The sequence below is a fragment of the Polypterus senegalus genome, chromosome 17, assembly GCF_016835505.1.
Source record: "Polypterus senegalus isolate Bchr_013 chromosome 17, ASM1683550v1, whole genome shotgun sequence".
In the NCBI taxonomy this organism is placed as follows: domain Eukaryota; kingdom Metazoa; phylum Chordata; class Cladistia; order Polypteriformes; family Polypteridae; genus Polypterus; species Polypterus senegalus.
Window position 1 is genome coordinate 21,768,576 of NC_053170.1, and position 17,995 is coordinate 21,786,570.

Consider the following 17,995-nt stretch of genomic DNA (forward strand, 5'->3'; position numbering starts at 1 on the left):
AAATTATTGTCTGTTGGGTATATAGAACTAATACGTGCTTCGAAATCAGAAAGAGACAAATAACAAAGGAAAAAGATATCCTCATACCGAAGGAGTGATGAACTGAGTATGCAAATGTTTTTTATTTACTTTTTAGTGCATTTAAGAATGGAAAACATTTAATTCTAAAATTTCGTAACATCAATTTGCCACCCCACAGATGCTGTGCCCAGGGACAGATGTCCCCCCTTGCCCCCCCTAGTTACGCCACTGTGTGTGTGTGTGTGTGTGAATGAATGTACACAGCGATGGATTCTCACTCTCTCCAAGTTTGGTTCGCCCCTTACTGCCAGAGATTAGAAGTACTTTATTTGCCCCCACTGGGAAGCAAAAATTTTATAGAAGCTGAACAGAAAAAAAAACATATATAAATATTATAATACAGGGGGTCCTCGGGTTTCGACACAGTTCCTTTCCTACAACAGTGATGTAACCCGAATTTTGGTGTAATTCGAAACTCACCCTAGTCTAAGTCACTTACCCATCCTAAAACATTTGCAAAATCATAATCTAGAACATAAAAACACAACTAAGCCACAGAAAAAGGAAAAGGATAGAAATGTACTGTATTGTACACTGTACTGTAGTAACAGAAAAAATGAGCGTAAAAAAAAATCCTTACCTTTATTCCTTCTCACGTCTCAATTTTTTTAAGCCTTTATGGGAGTGAGCATTGTAAACTCGAAGAGTTGTATGTCAAGACGTTGTAACCCGAGGACCTCCTGTAAACAAACAACAACCAACAAACACACATAAGAACTTGGATAATGAAGAGCTGCGATACGGACACATCTATTTTAAATAACTTAGCTACTGGCTTACCAAATCAGCCTGATATGCTGAATGGTCTCACTTCATTTGTCAGACTACACTACAGTAAACTAAACAGTGTTTTGATCCTGCAAGAATCAACGTAATTAACCTAGTAATGTACAAGAGAGTGGACATTTTGTTCTTCGTAGGATAGCAGGTTATCTTTAAGGGTAGCTTGTTGAGAAAAGCCAAGCAAAATGACCCCTTTTACTGGCTAACTAAAAAGATTACAATATGTAAGCTTTCGAGGCAACTCAGGTCTTGCCTGAAGAAGGGGCCTGAGTTGCCTCAAAAGCTTGCATATTGTAATCTTTTTAGTTAGCCAATAAAAGGGGTCATTTTGCTTGGCTTGTCTCTACATTCATAATGGCTAACACGGTACAACACCTTAGTACTACAGACCTGTTGAAAAACACACAGCTGTTACGTCAATATCACGTATCATATTTACACATTATACTTATTGTTTAATGCAGTTATGATAGTACAGTAATCCCTCCTCGATCGCGGGGGTTGAGTTCCAGAAGCCCCCGCGACAGATGAAAATCTGCGAAGTAGAATCCATATGTTTGTATGGTTATTTTTATATATTTTAAGCCCTTATAAACTCTCCCACACTGTTAACATTATTAGAGCCCTCTAGACATGAAATAACACCCTTTAGTCAAAAGTTTAAACTGTGCTCCATGACAAGACAGAGTTGGCAGTTCCTTCTCACAATTAAAAGAATGCAAATATATCTTCTCTTCAAAGGAATGTCTGCATCAGGAGCAGAGAATTTCAGAGAGACAGAGCGCTCGCAAAGAAAAGCAAACAATCAAAAAATCAATACGTGTGCTTTTAAGTTTGCCGAAGCACCGCAATAAAGCAGCATTTATTAGAGGAGCGTCCGTATCTTCTAAGCAAACAGCCTCTGTGCAAACAGCCCCTCTGCTCACAACCCCTCCGTCAGGCGCAGAGAACGTCCGAGAGAGAGAGAGCGAGATTAAAGCAAACCATCAAAAAATCAGTAAGTGTGCTTTTGTGCTTTTAAGTATGCGGAAGCACCGCGATAAAGCGGCATTTCTTAGAGGAGCGTCCGTATCCACTAGGCAAACAGCCTCTGTGCAAACAGCCCCTCTGCTCACACCCCCTCCGTCAGGCGCAGAGAATGTCAGAGAGGGTGAGATAGAGGCAGAGACAAGCAAACAATCAAGCACCGCACGGGATGCATATCTTATAGCATTGAGGAGTTTTAGTTAATATGTAATACATGCTCTGATTGGGTAGCTTCTAAGCCATCCGCCAATAGCGTCCCTTGTATGAAATCAACTGGGCAAACAAACTGAGGAAGCATGTAGCATAAATTAAAAGACCCATTGTCCAGAAATCCATGAACCAGCGAAAAATCCGTGATATATATTTAGATATGCTTACATTTAAAATCCACGATAGAGTGAAGCCGCGAAAGTCGAAGCGCGATATAGCGAGGGATTACTGTATACAACAGTGATTCTCAAACTGTGGGGCGGGCCCCCCTAGGGGGACGCGAAGTTACAAAAAGGGGGGTGCAAAGATGTGAAAGAAAGAAAACGAATCAAAAATATGAAAAATATATCCATTGAAACCAAAACAAATTAACTTAAACTACATTCTGATACTAGAAAAATAAATATAGAGTTATATAAATGTCGATAAAAGTTAAGTAGGTATAATAAAATATGCATCTATGATATATCATTCATTAAAAAAGAACAAATTGGTATTAGTGGGCACCTTTCAAAAAAACGTTGGGGGGGGCACGATTAAAACTGTTATGAAAACTCGGGTCGCAAATACTTAAAGGTTGAGAAACGCTGCTATACAACATTGCTTACTTGATGTAAGAAATCGCACATGTGAACGTACAGTGGATTCAGAACGTATTCAGACCCCATCACTTTGTGAACACTTCATTGTGCTGTAGATTTCATTTTAAATGGATAACTCTGCAATTCTTGCTCATCGCTCAAGACTCAATTACCCATAATGACAAAGTGAAAACGTTTTCAGAATGGTTTGCAAATTTATTAAAAATCAAAAACTGAAATCTAAGCATTGAGTCCATTAATTATGTACTTTACAGAAGCCCCTTTAGCAACAATTCCAACTTTGAGTCTTATTGGATGAGTCTCAGTAAGCTTTGCACCCATGGATTTGGGCAGTTTACTCCATTCTTCCTGGCAGAACCTCTCAAGCTCCATTAGATTGGATGGGAAGCACCTGTGAACTGCCATCTTCAGGTCTCTATACAGATGAGTTATGGGTTTTAAGTCTGGGCCTTGGAATGACCACACAAGGACCGTTAGAGACTTGTCCCCAAAGCCACTTCAGAGTTGTCTTTGCTGTCATGCTAAAAGGTGAACCGTCACCCCAGTCTGAGGTTGCACGCACTATTTGGCAGGTTTTCCTCAAGGACCGCTCTGTATTTATCTACATTCATCTTTCCTTCAGATCTGACCAGTCTCCCTTTGCTTACTGCTGAGAAGAACCCCCATAGTATGATGCTGCCACTACCATGCTTCACCGCAAGGATGCCATTAGGCAGGTGATGAACAGGTGTTCTACCCAAGGAGTTTGTTTTCTGGTCTCATCAGACAAGAGAATCTATTTCCTCAGGCTTTCAGAGTCCTTAAATGCTCTCTCAGTGCTCTGTCATATTCATCTGATTAATGGAGTACCGCTGAGATGGCTGTGTTTCCAAAAGGTTCACACATCTCAGCAGAAGAGTGAACACTGGCCCTTCACGCCAAGGTACTCAGTTTGGCTGGACAGCCAACTCTAGTAAGTGTCCTGGTGGTTTCAAACTTCTCCATTACACAATTTTCAAAATCACTGAGCTCCTGAGAATACTCAAAGCTTTAGAAATGGTTTAATCCCCTTGCCCTGATCTGTGCCTCAAGGCACAATTTGATCATGGTAGTCTAAAAGGGTTGCTTGGACTTCATAGCTTTGTTTTGGTCATGACAGGCTGTGTGAATTGTGGACCTTCTATACACAGGCACACATGTGCCTTTCTAAACAACATCCAATCGATTCAGTTTACATAGGTGGAGTCCAATCAAGTTCTCGACACATCTCAAGGAGAATTAAAGCAAACATAATGGATTGAACACAATTTGGAGTGCCACAGTAAAGGGTCCAATATGATTTTTAATTAATTTGTAAACCTGCTTTCACTTATGTCATCATGAATTATTGAGTGTAGATTGGTAAGCAAAAAAGGACAAATGCATCCATTTAGAATAAATCCAAAAAACAATAAAGTGTACAGAAAGTGAAGGGGTCTGCAGATTTTTGAGTGCATGTTTTGTCTTTGAATGTTTTCAAATACTTTCTGTTCCATTAAGCTAAAACACACCGACCACCATTTCCTACCCACATCAAAGAGCTAAATGACAGAAAAAGCCCAGTACGGTTCTTCACACCTATATTGAAACAGCAGCAAAACTCAACCAAAGACACGTCAAGCTGTTATACAATCGCATTAATGAATTCTTCTCCAATTCTAAATTCTTCAGCCATTCTTTTATTCCCCCCAAAATAATGTATTGTATCAGATTCCCATTAAGTTATGTCTGGTGGGTTATGATTCTTCCAATTAAGCAGATAATGTAAGTCTGTGCACGAGATGTACTACAGGACCTAGCAATAGATTTGTCAATGCACACTGCTATCCAGTCTGGTGTGTCTCCATATATTACTTTTATGGGGCGGGGAGTGATTTCAGACCCAAAGCTACCTGAGATGCGTAAAAAGATTTTAAGCGGAAAAGGCCTATGTGTAGAGCATTTCTTGTGAAGCAGGCACTTAATGACAGCATTCACGGTTCAGATCTTGTTCCAGATACAGTGCAACCTCGGTTCACGACCATAATTCGTTCCAAAACTCTGGTCATAAACAGATTTGGTCGTGAACCGAAGCAGTTTCCACCATAAGATTGTATGTAAATACAATTAATCCGTTCCAGACTGTACGAACTGTATGTAAATATATATTTTTTTAGTTTTTAAGCACAAATATAGTGAATTAAACCATAGAATGGAAAGTGTAATAGTAAACTAAGTGTAAAAACTTTGAATAACACTGAGAAAACCTTGAACAACAGAGAAAACTAACACTGCAATAGTTTGCGCTATAGTGCTAGGAACCGCTGGCTAAAAACGCTTTTTTTTTTTTAACAAGTTTCAAGCACAGGGAAAAAAATGAACATTTGAAAAATCCGTAATTTAATAAACCACCAAGAAAAGTAACATTGCCACAATGCACGCTATAAACCGATCGCTATAAACAGAACTGAAAACAAAAACAAGCCTTTTCTACCTTAAGCGTCCAGCCCTCTCCCTCTCTCGCAAGCCTGGAGCGCCTGTGTTTGTCTCTCTCTAGCGAGCTCTTTTGTGTGTGTGTGCCTCTCTCGTGCATGTGTGTGTGTGCCTCTCTCTCACGTGTGTGTGTGTGTGTGTGTGCCTCTCTCTCACGTGTGTGTATGTGTGCCTCTCTCTCACGTGTGTGTATGTGTGCCTCTCTCTCACGTGTGTGTGTGTGTGCCTCTCTCTCACGTGTGTGTATGTGTGCCTCTCTCTCACGTGTGTGTGTGTATGTGTGCCTCTCTCTCACGTGTGTGTGTATGTGTGCCTCTCTCTCACGTGTGTGTATGTGTGCCTCTCTCTCACGTGTGTGTATGTGTGCCTCTCTCTCACGTGTGTGTATGTGTGCCTCTCTCCTGTGTGTGTGTTTGTGCCTCTCTCGTGCCTGTGTGTGTATGTGTGTCGCTCTCTCTCTCTCTCTTGCTCGCTGCACAGAAAATGCACAGGGAGAGACTGAACATGTACAAACCGAAAGGGAAACTGGCTTGTTCAGTATACCGAGTGTGTGGTCGTGAACCGAGGCAAAAGTTTGGCGAACTTTTTGGTCGTAAACCAATTTGTACGTGTACCGAGACGTTCGTGAACCGAGGTTCCACTGTACAATTCTGACAGTTTTAAGTGAGATATGTGGGCACAATTTAAATATTTTAGCTGAATTAGGACCTGCTTTGCACAAATTGAAGAAGAATGCACTTTATGAATGGCTCCAAGTCTGACATTCTAATTGAACATCCTTTTCCCATCATCCCCTGAGATCATCGAGGTGTAAATTTAGAAGGTTTGTTGGTAGAATCTAGAACTGCTACCCACATATTCACCACAACTAGCCAATATTTTATGAAAAGAAATGAATGGAAGATTTTTTTTTTTTTTTTACAAAATGTGTACATTTTATACAGAAAAAAATCTCCTGCTGGAGAAAAATATTTATGACATAGCAGTTCTGAGGAAGCAAGCACGTTATCTATCTCGAGACTTCCCTAAGAAGAATATTGAATAGATTAGAAATGCATGGCTGCAATAAAATATGATTGTAAAGAGGGGACAGTGAAGCTGAGAGAGGGGCCTGCGGCTGTGTAATATGATAAACTCCTCATTGCAGTAAAAGTCAAGCAGCCTGTTTGTTCAGCTCAACTTCTCTTAGCTCATCTAAATGACGTGTCACTCTGGCTTTGTGGCTAGCCTCCCCCTGTGATGGAGATTATCATGTAGAAGAAGAAATGAGAAAAGAGGGGGAAGTTGGTAGGGAAGACCACTTCCAACCATCCTAGGCTACAGAACTGAACATGAGAACCACCAGTTTAGGCGAATATGACACTGACATGGCTGCTGCCCTTTAGCATTTTGTGTTATTTTGCACCCATGTTTGCACTGTTGACCACTTGTTGTCAGTTTCTGTATATAATTAAGGAAGCAAACACCATAGAAAATGGATGACTTGAAATGAAAATGGTACAAGAAAGTTAAGCATTAGGCCAAAAATACAAATTTTAGAATAATATTCAAATGTAAATATCTTACTAGCATGGTATTAAGAGAGAAGCACAGTATGTGAGTGATGAGGAACCGCGATACACACTTACTTCTACTTCAAACACTTCTCATATATAGCAGCTACTTAGCTACATCCTCAAATGAGGATTATGTTAGCCTTGTGGTCAGTCCAGCACAGGGCAGTCTTTCACAGACTGACCTCAAGATCTGTCACCCTGAAAGGTGCAAAGCTACTTGGCACACAATACAACACCAGCATTAGTGCTCTTCTGTTTCTTTGTTTGCCATTTATTTTAAGGTTAATTCTTATTTATAAGTGTGATAGAGTCAATCCCAGTGCTATGGACTGTAAGGGAAGAGAAAACCCAGCATGGGTTGCCAATCTCTAGCCACCATTCTTTGGTTTAAACTGAAAATGACTAGGCCGCTGCCTCAGGCACCTCGAAAAACCTTAAAACACGACGAGAAACGATAAACTTTAACTAAACACTTTGTGGCTGTGGTGATTAAACTCTGATGTATAAACTTTACTTGGCTTTATAACATCTTTCTCATTGACCATTTAGGGGTTTGTTTTGGATTAGAAAACTATGAACCTTATCAAACAACTTAGTTATCAAACTAAATATTTGCCAAATGTTACGGTCAATGCTCACCATGACTCCATTAGATTGTTACAATGGCTGGTTACTAGGAGTGCGTCCTGCAGATCTCGCTTTCTACTTTACAGATGCGACACTTTAGAAGCGAGCACCACGTAAAGTCACCAGTCGTGACTGTGGATATTCCTTAAAAAACTGAATGTGGTTTTTGCTTAATGGTTTTATTTTTGAGTATGATTCTGATTTGCCTACTGGGCTTTGGTTAGCAGGTTTACAGCTGCTTTTGGTATTCATCCCTCCCCTGACCCCTTTTTCACAACTTACATGAAATGCAAGTTAACATGGGATATGAACTGAACACAGGGCTCTTGACCAATGAATAAAAGGGATAAAATGGCTCTTCAGTTCAAAAGTTTTAATGGAACACACTTCCTGTTTATGATGTGCATTAATTTTTCTGGAAGTACATGTATCTATTTAAACGTTTTGCAAGAAATGCATGTTGTGAGCAAATTACTGGAAAACTGACACGTGGATTATGCAACAAGAATAACATAAGATTTTTTTTTTTAATGGACTGTTTTTATATGAGAATGAGTTAAATATCGTTGGAAGTGCTCTTGAGTGGTTTAAGTCAGACCCCTGTAAGGACTGACAATTTGTTGCCATCGGTAAGTTTAGGTCTGGCCCAACTCGTTTGCTGTCCCTCAACAACAACAACAACAACAACATTTATTTATACAGCACATTTTCATACAAACAGTAGCTCAAAGTGCTTAAAGTCCCTCAGGGATCAGTTCTTGGCCTTCAGTTCTTTATCATTTATATGCTTCCTCTTGGTGCCATTATTAGAGGGCACAGTCTATCAATTTACTGTTATGCTGACGATACTCAAGATTTATTTGAACACGGGGCTTATGCACACATTACCTCATCCTGCATTGCTTCCCTGTTTAGCTGACATTAAATACTGGTTGTCTGAAAACTTTCTCAGACTGAATAGTGATGAAACTGAGGCTTTTTTTTCCTTTTTTTTTTTTAATATTTTATGCTATTAAAATCAAAAAAACATTCCATACATGCAAGTCAAGTTTAACAAAACTGGTTTGAACCTGAGGCTTTAATTATTGTATTGCCAGGCCCTTTAAAGAAAAAATAGACAAATTTTTTCAGTAGAAATCCTGGGCTTTATTACGTCTTTCTCTGCACAGATTAAAAATCTGTGTGCTATTACTGAGCCTAAATTGTACTTTGATCCAAATATTAATAATATTATTGAGGTTTCCCTTTTCCACCTTAAGCAAATTTCAAGGCTCCGTCCATTGCTCTCTGATACTGCAAGTGATACACCCATCCACACTTTTGTCACCTCACAACTTGACCACTGCGACGCAGTGTTGTTTGGTGTCCCTGCTCGAAGCCTAAACAAGTTAGAATATGTACAAAAATTCAGCAGCAAGAGTGGTTACCCATTTACAACCCTGGGAGCGTATCACTCCTAACGTTACCCGGCTACTTGTCCCTTTCCTCGTTTTAACATAAACTACTTCTCCTTTGAATTTTTAAGGCTCCTCATTGTTTGGCCCCACCTTACTTGTCTTCTTTATGATGTCCATATACTCCATCACGTTCACTTTGTTCTTCTGACTCCTTACCATTACGGCGCACTATGGGTGATAGGGCTTTTAGTGTATCAGGGCCACAGTTATGGAATGTCCTGCCTTTGGAACTCCATACTCATACCTCACTTTCTGTTTCTAAATCTAAACTTTGTAAGAAAAAGGCGCTATATTGCGCCCGGCCCGACACAGATTCACACGGGAGGCACGGGTAAAATAAAATAAACTATTTATTTTTCTTCAGCTGGAGGGCACGTCTTCCCCGTAATCCCTCCAGCCACAACACAGTCCCAAGCACAGTACCATAAGCACACAAGTAAACACACTTTCTCTTCCTCCACCACTCCTCCCTGGCAACCTCGTCCTCTTCCTCCCGATTCTGGACCCCTGAGTGGTGGTCACTGGCTCCTTTTATTGGGTGCCCGGAAGTGCTCCAGGTGCTTGATTGCCGACATCCGACTGCACTTCCGGGTAAGGCGAAACCAATGCCCAAAAGGGGCCAGCTGCTCCTGCTGCAGTACCCCGCTGGCGGCGCCTGCGGAACCCAACAGGGCTGCACATAACTCCAACTCCCATGAAGCCCTGGGGGAGTCCGTGCCACCGCTGCAACCCAGGGAGGCTGCCATCTAGTGTCCAGTGTCCATACTGGGTTTCCCACCCTTGTCCCCCTGGTATATATGGTGCAGGGGCATCCCAGCCATCCGTCACAATTTAAAACTTATCTTTTTAATATTGCCTTTTGTTGCTCTCAATAATTTTGTTTGTAGATTGGTCCATTTGATTTTATGTATATTGTCGTACAGTGTCCTTGAAAGGTGCTTTTAAATGAAATTTATTATTATTCTAATTATTATATTGTTTGCTGTTATATAGCTTCAGTTACCATTAACTTGTATTATATCATAAACATTTTTCTCCATCATCACTACAAGTACATGGAGTTAGAAACTTATTTAAAAAGCCCTCTTTGGTGGAGAAGTGCATGAGCAGAGGATGGTGCTTTGATGTGAGCCTTGAAGCAAATGGCAGAGCTGAATGACACATTTAACCAGCTTTGTGAATGTGGGCTCAGGTTACAACTTCTAGGTTTCCTTTATGTGAGCTCTCCTTGTGCCACCTGTTAACCCTGGTAAGATTAAATGGTTTTCTGTGTGGCTCAAATACCAGTGAAGTATAGACGAGCACAAGTTTAGGGGATACAGGAGTGCTTTTTGAGACAGACGGGAAGTATACTGCTGTGATGGGATACGGCTGAACCAGACAAGCACTGGTGTATTGAGGAGGTGCACATGCAGGCTGGTTTTACCAGTAGCTCTGTGTGGCTTCTCGAACTGCCATGTCTTTTTTTGGAGGGCAGTAACCACAAGTGCACATACAATTCTAGACAATGCCACATACCACATTATAGAATTTGACCAGAATGCCCCCTGATGTTTATTCAGCAATTTTTACAACATAACGTATTTATCTTATGACCTGCTTCTGCAGATTGCTCAGTCGATGAGGCTGAGGAATTGACTTTAATTATAGGCTGGTAAATTTAATGAGGAATGGGTATTGTATAAAGATGTTTCCCAGAAACAATGTTTCCTCTCCCATCCTACAAACATGCACGTTAATTACAATTAAACTTACAATGCAAGTCTAAACTGTCCAGTGTGAGAGTCTTGGTTGCAGGTCAGCTGTCATTCAGTAATTATACGCTGGTAACATATCGATGTCTGCCTGTTTTTCTCTGGAACCCCAATGGTGACTTGAAACATTTCTATTCATTGGAATGTGGGTAGACTTGTGCGTCCTTTAATGGACTGGCACCATGCCTCTGGTATGCCCAAACTGGGGATGCCCAGTGGTGGCTGGGCAGTCTCTTGTCCTCTGATCCCCTGCTGATTTTGTTTTGTTTTTTTTTTTCTCCAGCCCTCTCTTTTTGTTTTTTCTTTCTTTGTTACTTTGTATTATTATTTTTAATTTTGACATTTGTCTTTCTTCATCTTGTAAAGCACTTTAAGCTATATAATTTGTATGAAAACGTGCTATAGAAATAAATGCTGCTGTTATTGTTGTAGTGCTGCTGCCACGCAGTTAGGAGACCCGAGTTCACTTTCCGGGTCCTCCCTGCGTGGAGTGGAGTTTGCATGTTCTCCCCATGTCTGCGTCGGATTCCTCCCACAGTCCAAAGACATGCAGGTTAGGTGGATTGGCGATTCTAAATTGTCCCTAGTGTGTGCTGGGTAAGTGTGTGTGTGCGCCCTGCGGTGGGCTGGCGCCCTGCCCGGGGTTTGTTTCCTGCTGTGCACCCTGTGTTGGCTGGGATCGGCTCCAGCACACCCCCGTGATCCTGTAGTTAGGATATAGCGGGTTGGATAATGGATGGATGTTATTGTTGTAATTTCAGTCCAGTTATTTCAAAATAAAACCATACCTGCAGTACACCTTTAGGGTTATCCAGTTTTCTTCCCATATCCCAAAGGTGTGTATGTGTTTTAGGTTACGTCTACTGAGGACTCTAAACTTGCCCAGTGTGAAAAAGTGTGCCCTTTGACCCTGAACTGGACTGAGTGGATTCAAAATTGATGGACGGGTCTACTTTAATTTAGTCCAGTCCAGGTTGTGCTGAATGTTGTGATGAATGTTGTTTATTACCTGAGATCAATATGCGTAGCGGCTTTCCACTCACTTATTTAAATTCACCCGTGTAATTTCACTCTTTGATTCATATGAATAACAGCTCGCTTGGTTTTGTCCGCTTCTATGCCCTCACTTTTGTCTGTCTTTAGTGCCTCATAATTGGATCGCTTTATTCTTTGATGTCTACTTATTTCCCTCCAGATCCACCTTACCTTTAACAGGATTAACCATGATGCTGCTTTTAAAACACTTTACTCCAAAAAAAGAAAAACACATACTGACTACCATCTATGTACATTAAAACTTAGTACATCATCTCAATTGTTTTATTTCAAGAAAGTCCAGAGTTTGAGGGATCATAGGGATCTGTGGGACGACTTCCTCATACAACTGAAGCTTTCGTAAATTAGGGTTAGATTCTAAACACATGAGGAATCATAAGGGGAAGATATTTATACTGATTTATGATTGAAGTCATAAATCTTTAAGTGAAAATATTTGTTATCTATAAACAGGAAGGTGGCCAATCACCAGTGTGGTGACCCATGAAAAAGCCGTCTAAAAACTGAGAGCAAATTACTGTCATCTCTCACCAGCAGACATGTATTTCTAAAAAGCATTAGATAGATAGAGAGATAGATAGATAGATAGATAAATAGATAGATAGATACATAGATAGATAGATACATAGACAGACAGACAGACAGACAGACAGACAGACAGACAGATAGATAGATAGATAGATAGATAGACAGACAGACAGACAGACAGACAGACAGTTCACTATGTCAGTTAGATCTCAACGCACATCTCTAACAAGCATCCATTTGTGTGAAGACTAAAGAGTGTCATAACAACTGTTTTTTTTTTAGTTGCCCACCCCAAACTAATTCAGCTAATTAACTTGTCTTGCAGCTTGGCAGAAGCCCACTGGAAAGCCCCCCTGAGATATTACCAAGGAAGTCTTTGGCACAGCCAGACAAATCAAAACTTAATGAGTATGTAAAGTCTCCAAAGAAAACCAAGAACAACAGACAAGGTGAGGCTACACACGTCCCTCACTTGCCAGTGTTTTCCAAAGTGGTGCTTAAGACGATTTCAGGCTCATGTTTGTATCCATTGAATTTCTTTCCTGCTTTTCTTTCAGGAAATTCTGATGATGATGACCACGACTATGAATCAATTGATGACACCATCAGGTCAATGCAAGAAAGTGTGTCCTTCTACTGATATGTGACCAGCAAAAACAAAATGTAAGAGGGAATTAGATTGACATATATTGAAGGACAAAGGTCATACAGTTGTGCTTGAAAGTTTGTGAACCCTTTAGAATTTTCTATTTTTCTGCATAAATGTGACCTAAAACATCATCAGATTTTCACTCAAGTCCTAAAAGCAGATAATGAGAAACCAGTTATACAAATGAGACAAAAATATTATACTTGGTCATTTATTTATTGAGGAAAATGATCGAATATTACATATTTGTGAGTGGCAAAAGTATGTGAACCTTTGCTTTCGGTATCTGGTGTGACTCCCCTTTGCAGCAATAACTGCAACTAAATGTTTCTGGTAACTTTTGATCAGTCCTGCACACCAGCTTGGAGGAATTTTAGCCCATTCCTCTGTACAGAACAGCTTCAACTCTGGGATGTTGGTGGGTTTCCTCACATGAACTGCTCAGTTCAGGTCTTCCAACACAATTCAATTGGATTAAGGTCAGGACTTTGACTTGGCCATTCCAAAACATTAACTTTATTCTTCTTTAACCATTCCTTAGTACAACGAGTTGTGTGCTTAGGGTCATTGTCTTGCTGCATGACCCACCTTTTCTTGAGATTCAGTTCATAGACAGATGTCCCAACATTTTCCTTTAGAATTCTCTAATATAATTCAGAATTCATTGTTCCATCAATGAAGGCAAGCCATCCAGGCCCAGATGCAGCAAAACAGGCCCAAACCATGATGATACCATGTTTCACAGATGGGATAAGGTTCTTATGCTGGAATGCAGTGTTTTCCTTTCTCCAAACATAGAACTTTTTGATTTAAATGAAAAGCATTATTTTGGTCTCATCCGTCCACAAAACATTCTTCCAATAGCCTTCTGGTTTGTCCACGTGATCTTTAGCAAACTGCAGACAAGCAGCAGAGCAGTGGCTTTCTCCTTGCAACCCTGCCATGCACACCATTGTTGTTCAGTGTTCTCCTGATGGTGGACTCATGAACATTAACATTAGCCAATGTGAGAGAGGCCTTCAGTTGCTTAGAAGTTACCCAGGGGTCCTTTGTAACCTCGCCGGCTATTACACGCCTTGCTCTTGGAGTGATCTTTGTTGGTCGACCACTCCTGGGGAGGGTAACACTGGTCTTGAAATTCCTCCATTTGTACACAATCTGTCTGACTGTGGATTGATGGAGTCCAAACTCTTTAGAGATGGTTCTGTAACCTTTTTCAGCCTGATGAGCATCAACAACTCTTTTTCTGAGGTCCTCAGAAGTCTCCTTTGTTCGTGCCATGATACACTTCCACAAACATGTGTTGTGAAGAGCAGACTTTGATAAATCCCCGTTCTTTAAATAACACAGGGTGCCCACTCACACCTGATTGTCATCCCATTGATTGAAAACACCGGACTTGAATTTCACCTTCAAACTAACTGCTAATGCTAGAGGTTCACATATTTTTGCCACTCACAAATATGTAATATTCCATCATTTTCCTTAATAAATAAATGACCAAGTATAATATTTTTGTCTCATTTGTTTAACTGGTTTCTCTTTATCTACTTTTTGGACTTGAGTGAAAATCTGATGATGTTTTACACTATATTTATGCAGAAATATAGAAAATTCTAAAGGGTTCACAAACTTTCAAGCACAACTGTAGCTTTATTTGAGAAACCACATAACACGTGTGCCCTGAGTTGAGTGTTTGGCTCCTTTTAGGTGATCAGTGGTTGGAGACAGGGAGGCCAATGTTTCTGTTTAGCACTGTTAACATGCTTGGAAAGGATTTTTTTTATATCTCCATGTTGGTATATATAAATAGAAATTGTTAGCAAAACAGTAATCTACATGGAAGGGCAGTACAACTGTACATTACTTAAAAAAAGCCATCCCAGTGGTTTAGCCTTCTTTCATATATAATGGCAGCACCAGGGTGAAAGTCATAAAATACTGTATGACGGCCATACTAAAATTGAGTATAATCATTGAACAGATGTAAATATGTAACAACATTTTCAAACCTGTTTTATCCAGCTGAAGATTGTGGGAGGGGCCAGTGACTACACAGACACCCCACCCCACCTCCTCACTAGGAATAAGACAGGAAAGAACCCTTGATGGAGAGCCAGTCCACTGCAGGCCCATTCTCATACACACACAAAACTGCAGGGCCCAATAGTAATCAGTAACTTCTTAAGTTCTTCAACTTAGTCTAAACATCTTTCGTGATGTGGAAGGAAAATTGACATGGACATAAGGAAAATAGGCACAGAAAGCTGGTTCCATTAAAACAGCAACACTAACCTACTGCACCCTGATGCCAATGTGTAGGGTCAAATGGAGATGAAATCCTTTTGTCTTCGAATCCCAGGGCTCTCTCTGTCTCTGGAGACACATCCCATGTGGCAGTGCCACCCAGTCCACATCATTATACTGTGAGGGCAAACAGAAGACAGAAAGGTCAGTAACAGTTCAGAGTAGAATCAGAGAGATACGGCCTTATATAAGGGCAGTACAGAATGTACTCCTGTGGCCAATATATTGGTACAACCCCAATCTATATGCAGTATAATAGTGAGTCTGTTTACCATCAACATAAAAAAAAACTCAGAAATTTTACAATTGCACAGTGAGCCCTGAGTCCACGAAGTTTGTATCTAAATTGTCCTCATATCTTGTCCAGATGTTTTTCCAACAGTGACCCTACATACTTTAGCTCAGATCCTCACAACTGTTGGTATTGTCTTGCACACATTTCCTTTAATTTTAACTAAAGTCCTCAAATACGTAATCCTAACTTCACTATGCCTTGAAAGAACTGCCATTAGTTTCAATAGCAAGTTTAAATTATCTCGGTGAGCGTGTGTGCTGGCATCTGTGGTTTAATGTCTTGCACTAGAAAAACCAAACAGAGAAACTCGAAGGATGGATTGATAGATATGAAAGGCACTAGATAGATAGGTTTGTAGATAGATGGTTTTGGTAGGTAGGTAGGTTTAGGTAGATAGGTAGGTGGGTGCCCCCTTTGCCACTTTCACTTTGACTCGCACTCTTGTCCAGTCAGGGCACCTCCGAGTTATTTCACACCTCACTTGTCAGTAGCCACTCTTAAACTGCTCCCAGTTATTCTGAGGCCATAACATTAGACTGTGTTTCTTTTTGGTTTGTTTCTTCCCAGAGTGACACAAGAGGATATTTCCGGAGTCCAGGCTCAGGCTACCAGTTCGTCTTATGCCTTCAAAGATCCCAATGTCCTCCTCGCCTACCTGCTTTTTTTGCACTTTTGTAATTCACATCCTTCCTTCTTTGCAGTTTTCACTGTGTCTTTATTAAGATATCAAAGTTGCCAAACTAATCTTTGCCAATTACCTCCTGGACAGCAGTGGCGCTGAACTGCTGTAAAGGGCTAATGACGGGGCCAGCTGTGTGACAGAAGATCCCAGTTCAAGACTAAGAAAACCATTTGAGTTGAAGCTCATCTGAATCTCTTAAATTTTCAAAAAGGAAATGGAAAAGGACATTGACCTTCTCAACAAAGAGCCACTGAAGTGAGAGTGACACGTGTGGTCAGACATTTTAATATAAAGAAGAGTGAGAGAGAAGAAAGAGCGCCAACCATGAACATCTGACTGCAAAGGGAGACTTTCCTCTATTTTTTGAAAGTACCTGTAATCCTTCCATTTGGTGGAGCCACGTGTCTATCTTGCAAAATGCGAGAGATCTCTTTTTAGATCACACATGTCATTCCCACGCTGGCTCTGGCAGGCTCAGCCTCTTCCATGCCAATGTTAAAGAATAACATGGGACTTCCATGATGGTCTGAGACACAAAAAATATGAAAAATAAGAAGATGGCACAGAAATTCAAAAGACATTGGCACATTTATTAGCCTTTTCAGCTACTGTACTGTAAAATAAAGAAAAGATTGATCACAGGTGGAGTCTCATTTACTTTTTTTTACATCAGTCCAGTAACAACAACAGCAACATTTATTTCTATAGCACCTTTTCATACAAATAATGTAGCTCAAAGTGCTTTATATGATGAAGAAAGAGAAAACAGACAAAGTAAGAATTAAAATCAGAGAACACTAATTAACATAGAATAAAAGTAAGGTCCGATGGCCAGGGAGGACAGAAAAAACAAAAAAAAAACTCCAGGCGGCTGGAGAAAAAGTAAAATCTGCAGGGGTTCCAGGCCATGAGACCACCCAGCCCCCTCTAGGCATTCTACCTAACATAAACGATCCGTCCTCATGGTATTCAGGGTTCTCATGGAAGGACTTGATGATGACGGTCACGTGGATTTCTGGCCTTTAATCCATCAATGTAGGACATCACGGTGCTTTGATCAGGTGGTGATGGCGCAGGTCGCCACCACAGAAAACCGGAAAAAGAACAGAAGAGAGAGTAGGGGTTAGTACAGATTTTGGAGCCACCATGAATAGTAATGATAATTTATTGAATATGTACAGCATCAGGATTAAACTAAAATGAAGTTATGAGAAGGCCATGTTACAGTAATGTGTTTTCAGCAGTGTTTTAAACTGCTCCACCGTATCAGCCTGGCGAATTCCTATTGGCAGGCTATTCCAGATTTTAGGTGAATAACAGCAGAAGGCCGCCTCACCACTTCTTTTAAGTTTAGCTCTTGGAATTCTAAGCAGACACTCATTTGAAGATCTAAGGTTACGATTTGGAATATAAGATGTCAGACACTCCGATATATAAGATGGGGCGAGATTATTTAACTCTTTCAGGGCGGATGTCGACTTTTGTCGAAATTCAGGGGTACGGGACGGTAATCAGCTGTAAACTGTAACAAAACTTGCCATTATGTTTTAGTTCAACTCTCTTTAAAGTTAGTTTCATTGATTTGACCGAGATTTCCTGTGCGTGCATAGCAAACAGCAAACAACTCCTCAAATGGCATCGACATCTGGCGAATGCCCAAAGCAAAATACTCTGTGGCGGCATTTTGCATGTCACATCGCGGAGTCAGACTCCGAGTTGTCGGACTTTAATGTAAGTGATCTGGAGATCGAAAACAAAAGTGAGTGGCCAGCATCAGCTGATCGTGGAGCTCAATATGTCCATGTAGCTAATGCACCTACTGTACGCCAACGTTCACCTGGGGGGACTGCCATTTACGATGGCAAGAGGTACAAACCAGATTGCGTCACACT

The 17,995-nt window shown here is 40.6% G+C and overlaps 1 protein-coding gene and 1 long non-coding RNA gene across 3 annotated transcripts in view; one reads left to right on the plus strand and one right to left on the minus strand.

The window, feature by feature from the left end:
- The window catches only part of themis2 (thymocyte selection associated family member 2), a 115,328-nt gene extending 98,845 nt beyond the window's left edge, over nt 1-16,483 (plus strand). Inside the window, exons 5-7 of one of the 2 annotated variants that reach the window (XM_039739837.1) lie at nt 12,496-12,619; nt 12,728-12,833; nt 15,989-16,483. In XM_039739837.1, the coding sequence (XP_039595771.1) occupies nt 12,496-12,619; nt 12,728-12,810 (207 nt within the window). In that variant the 3' untranslated portion in view covers nt 12,811-12,833; nt 15,989-16,483. The remainder of the gene's footprint in view (nt 1-12,495; nt 12,620-12,727; nt 12,834-15,988) is intronic. The other variant, XM_039739838.1, reaches the window with a different exon arrangement.
- Nucleotides 721-16,561, minus strand: LOC120517489. The gene is made up of 3 exons (XR_005631044.1): nt 16,477-16,561; nt 15,115-15,243; nt 721-761 (listed from the first exon to the last, which is right to left on the minus strand). It is a non-coding gene; the product is annotated as an uncharacterized LOC120517489 (long non-coding RNA).
- Between the last annotated feature and the right edge of the window lie 1,434 nt (nt 16,562-17,995).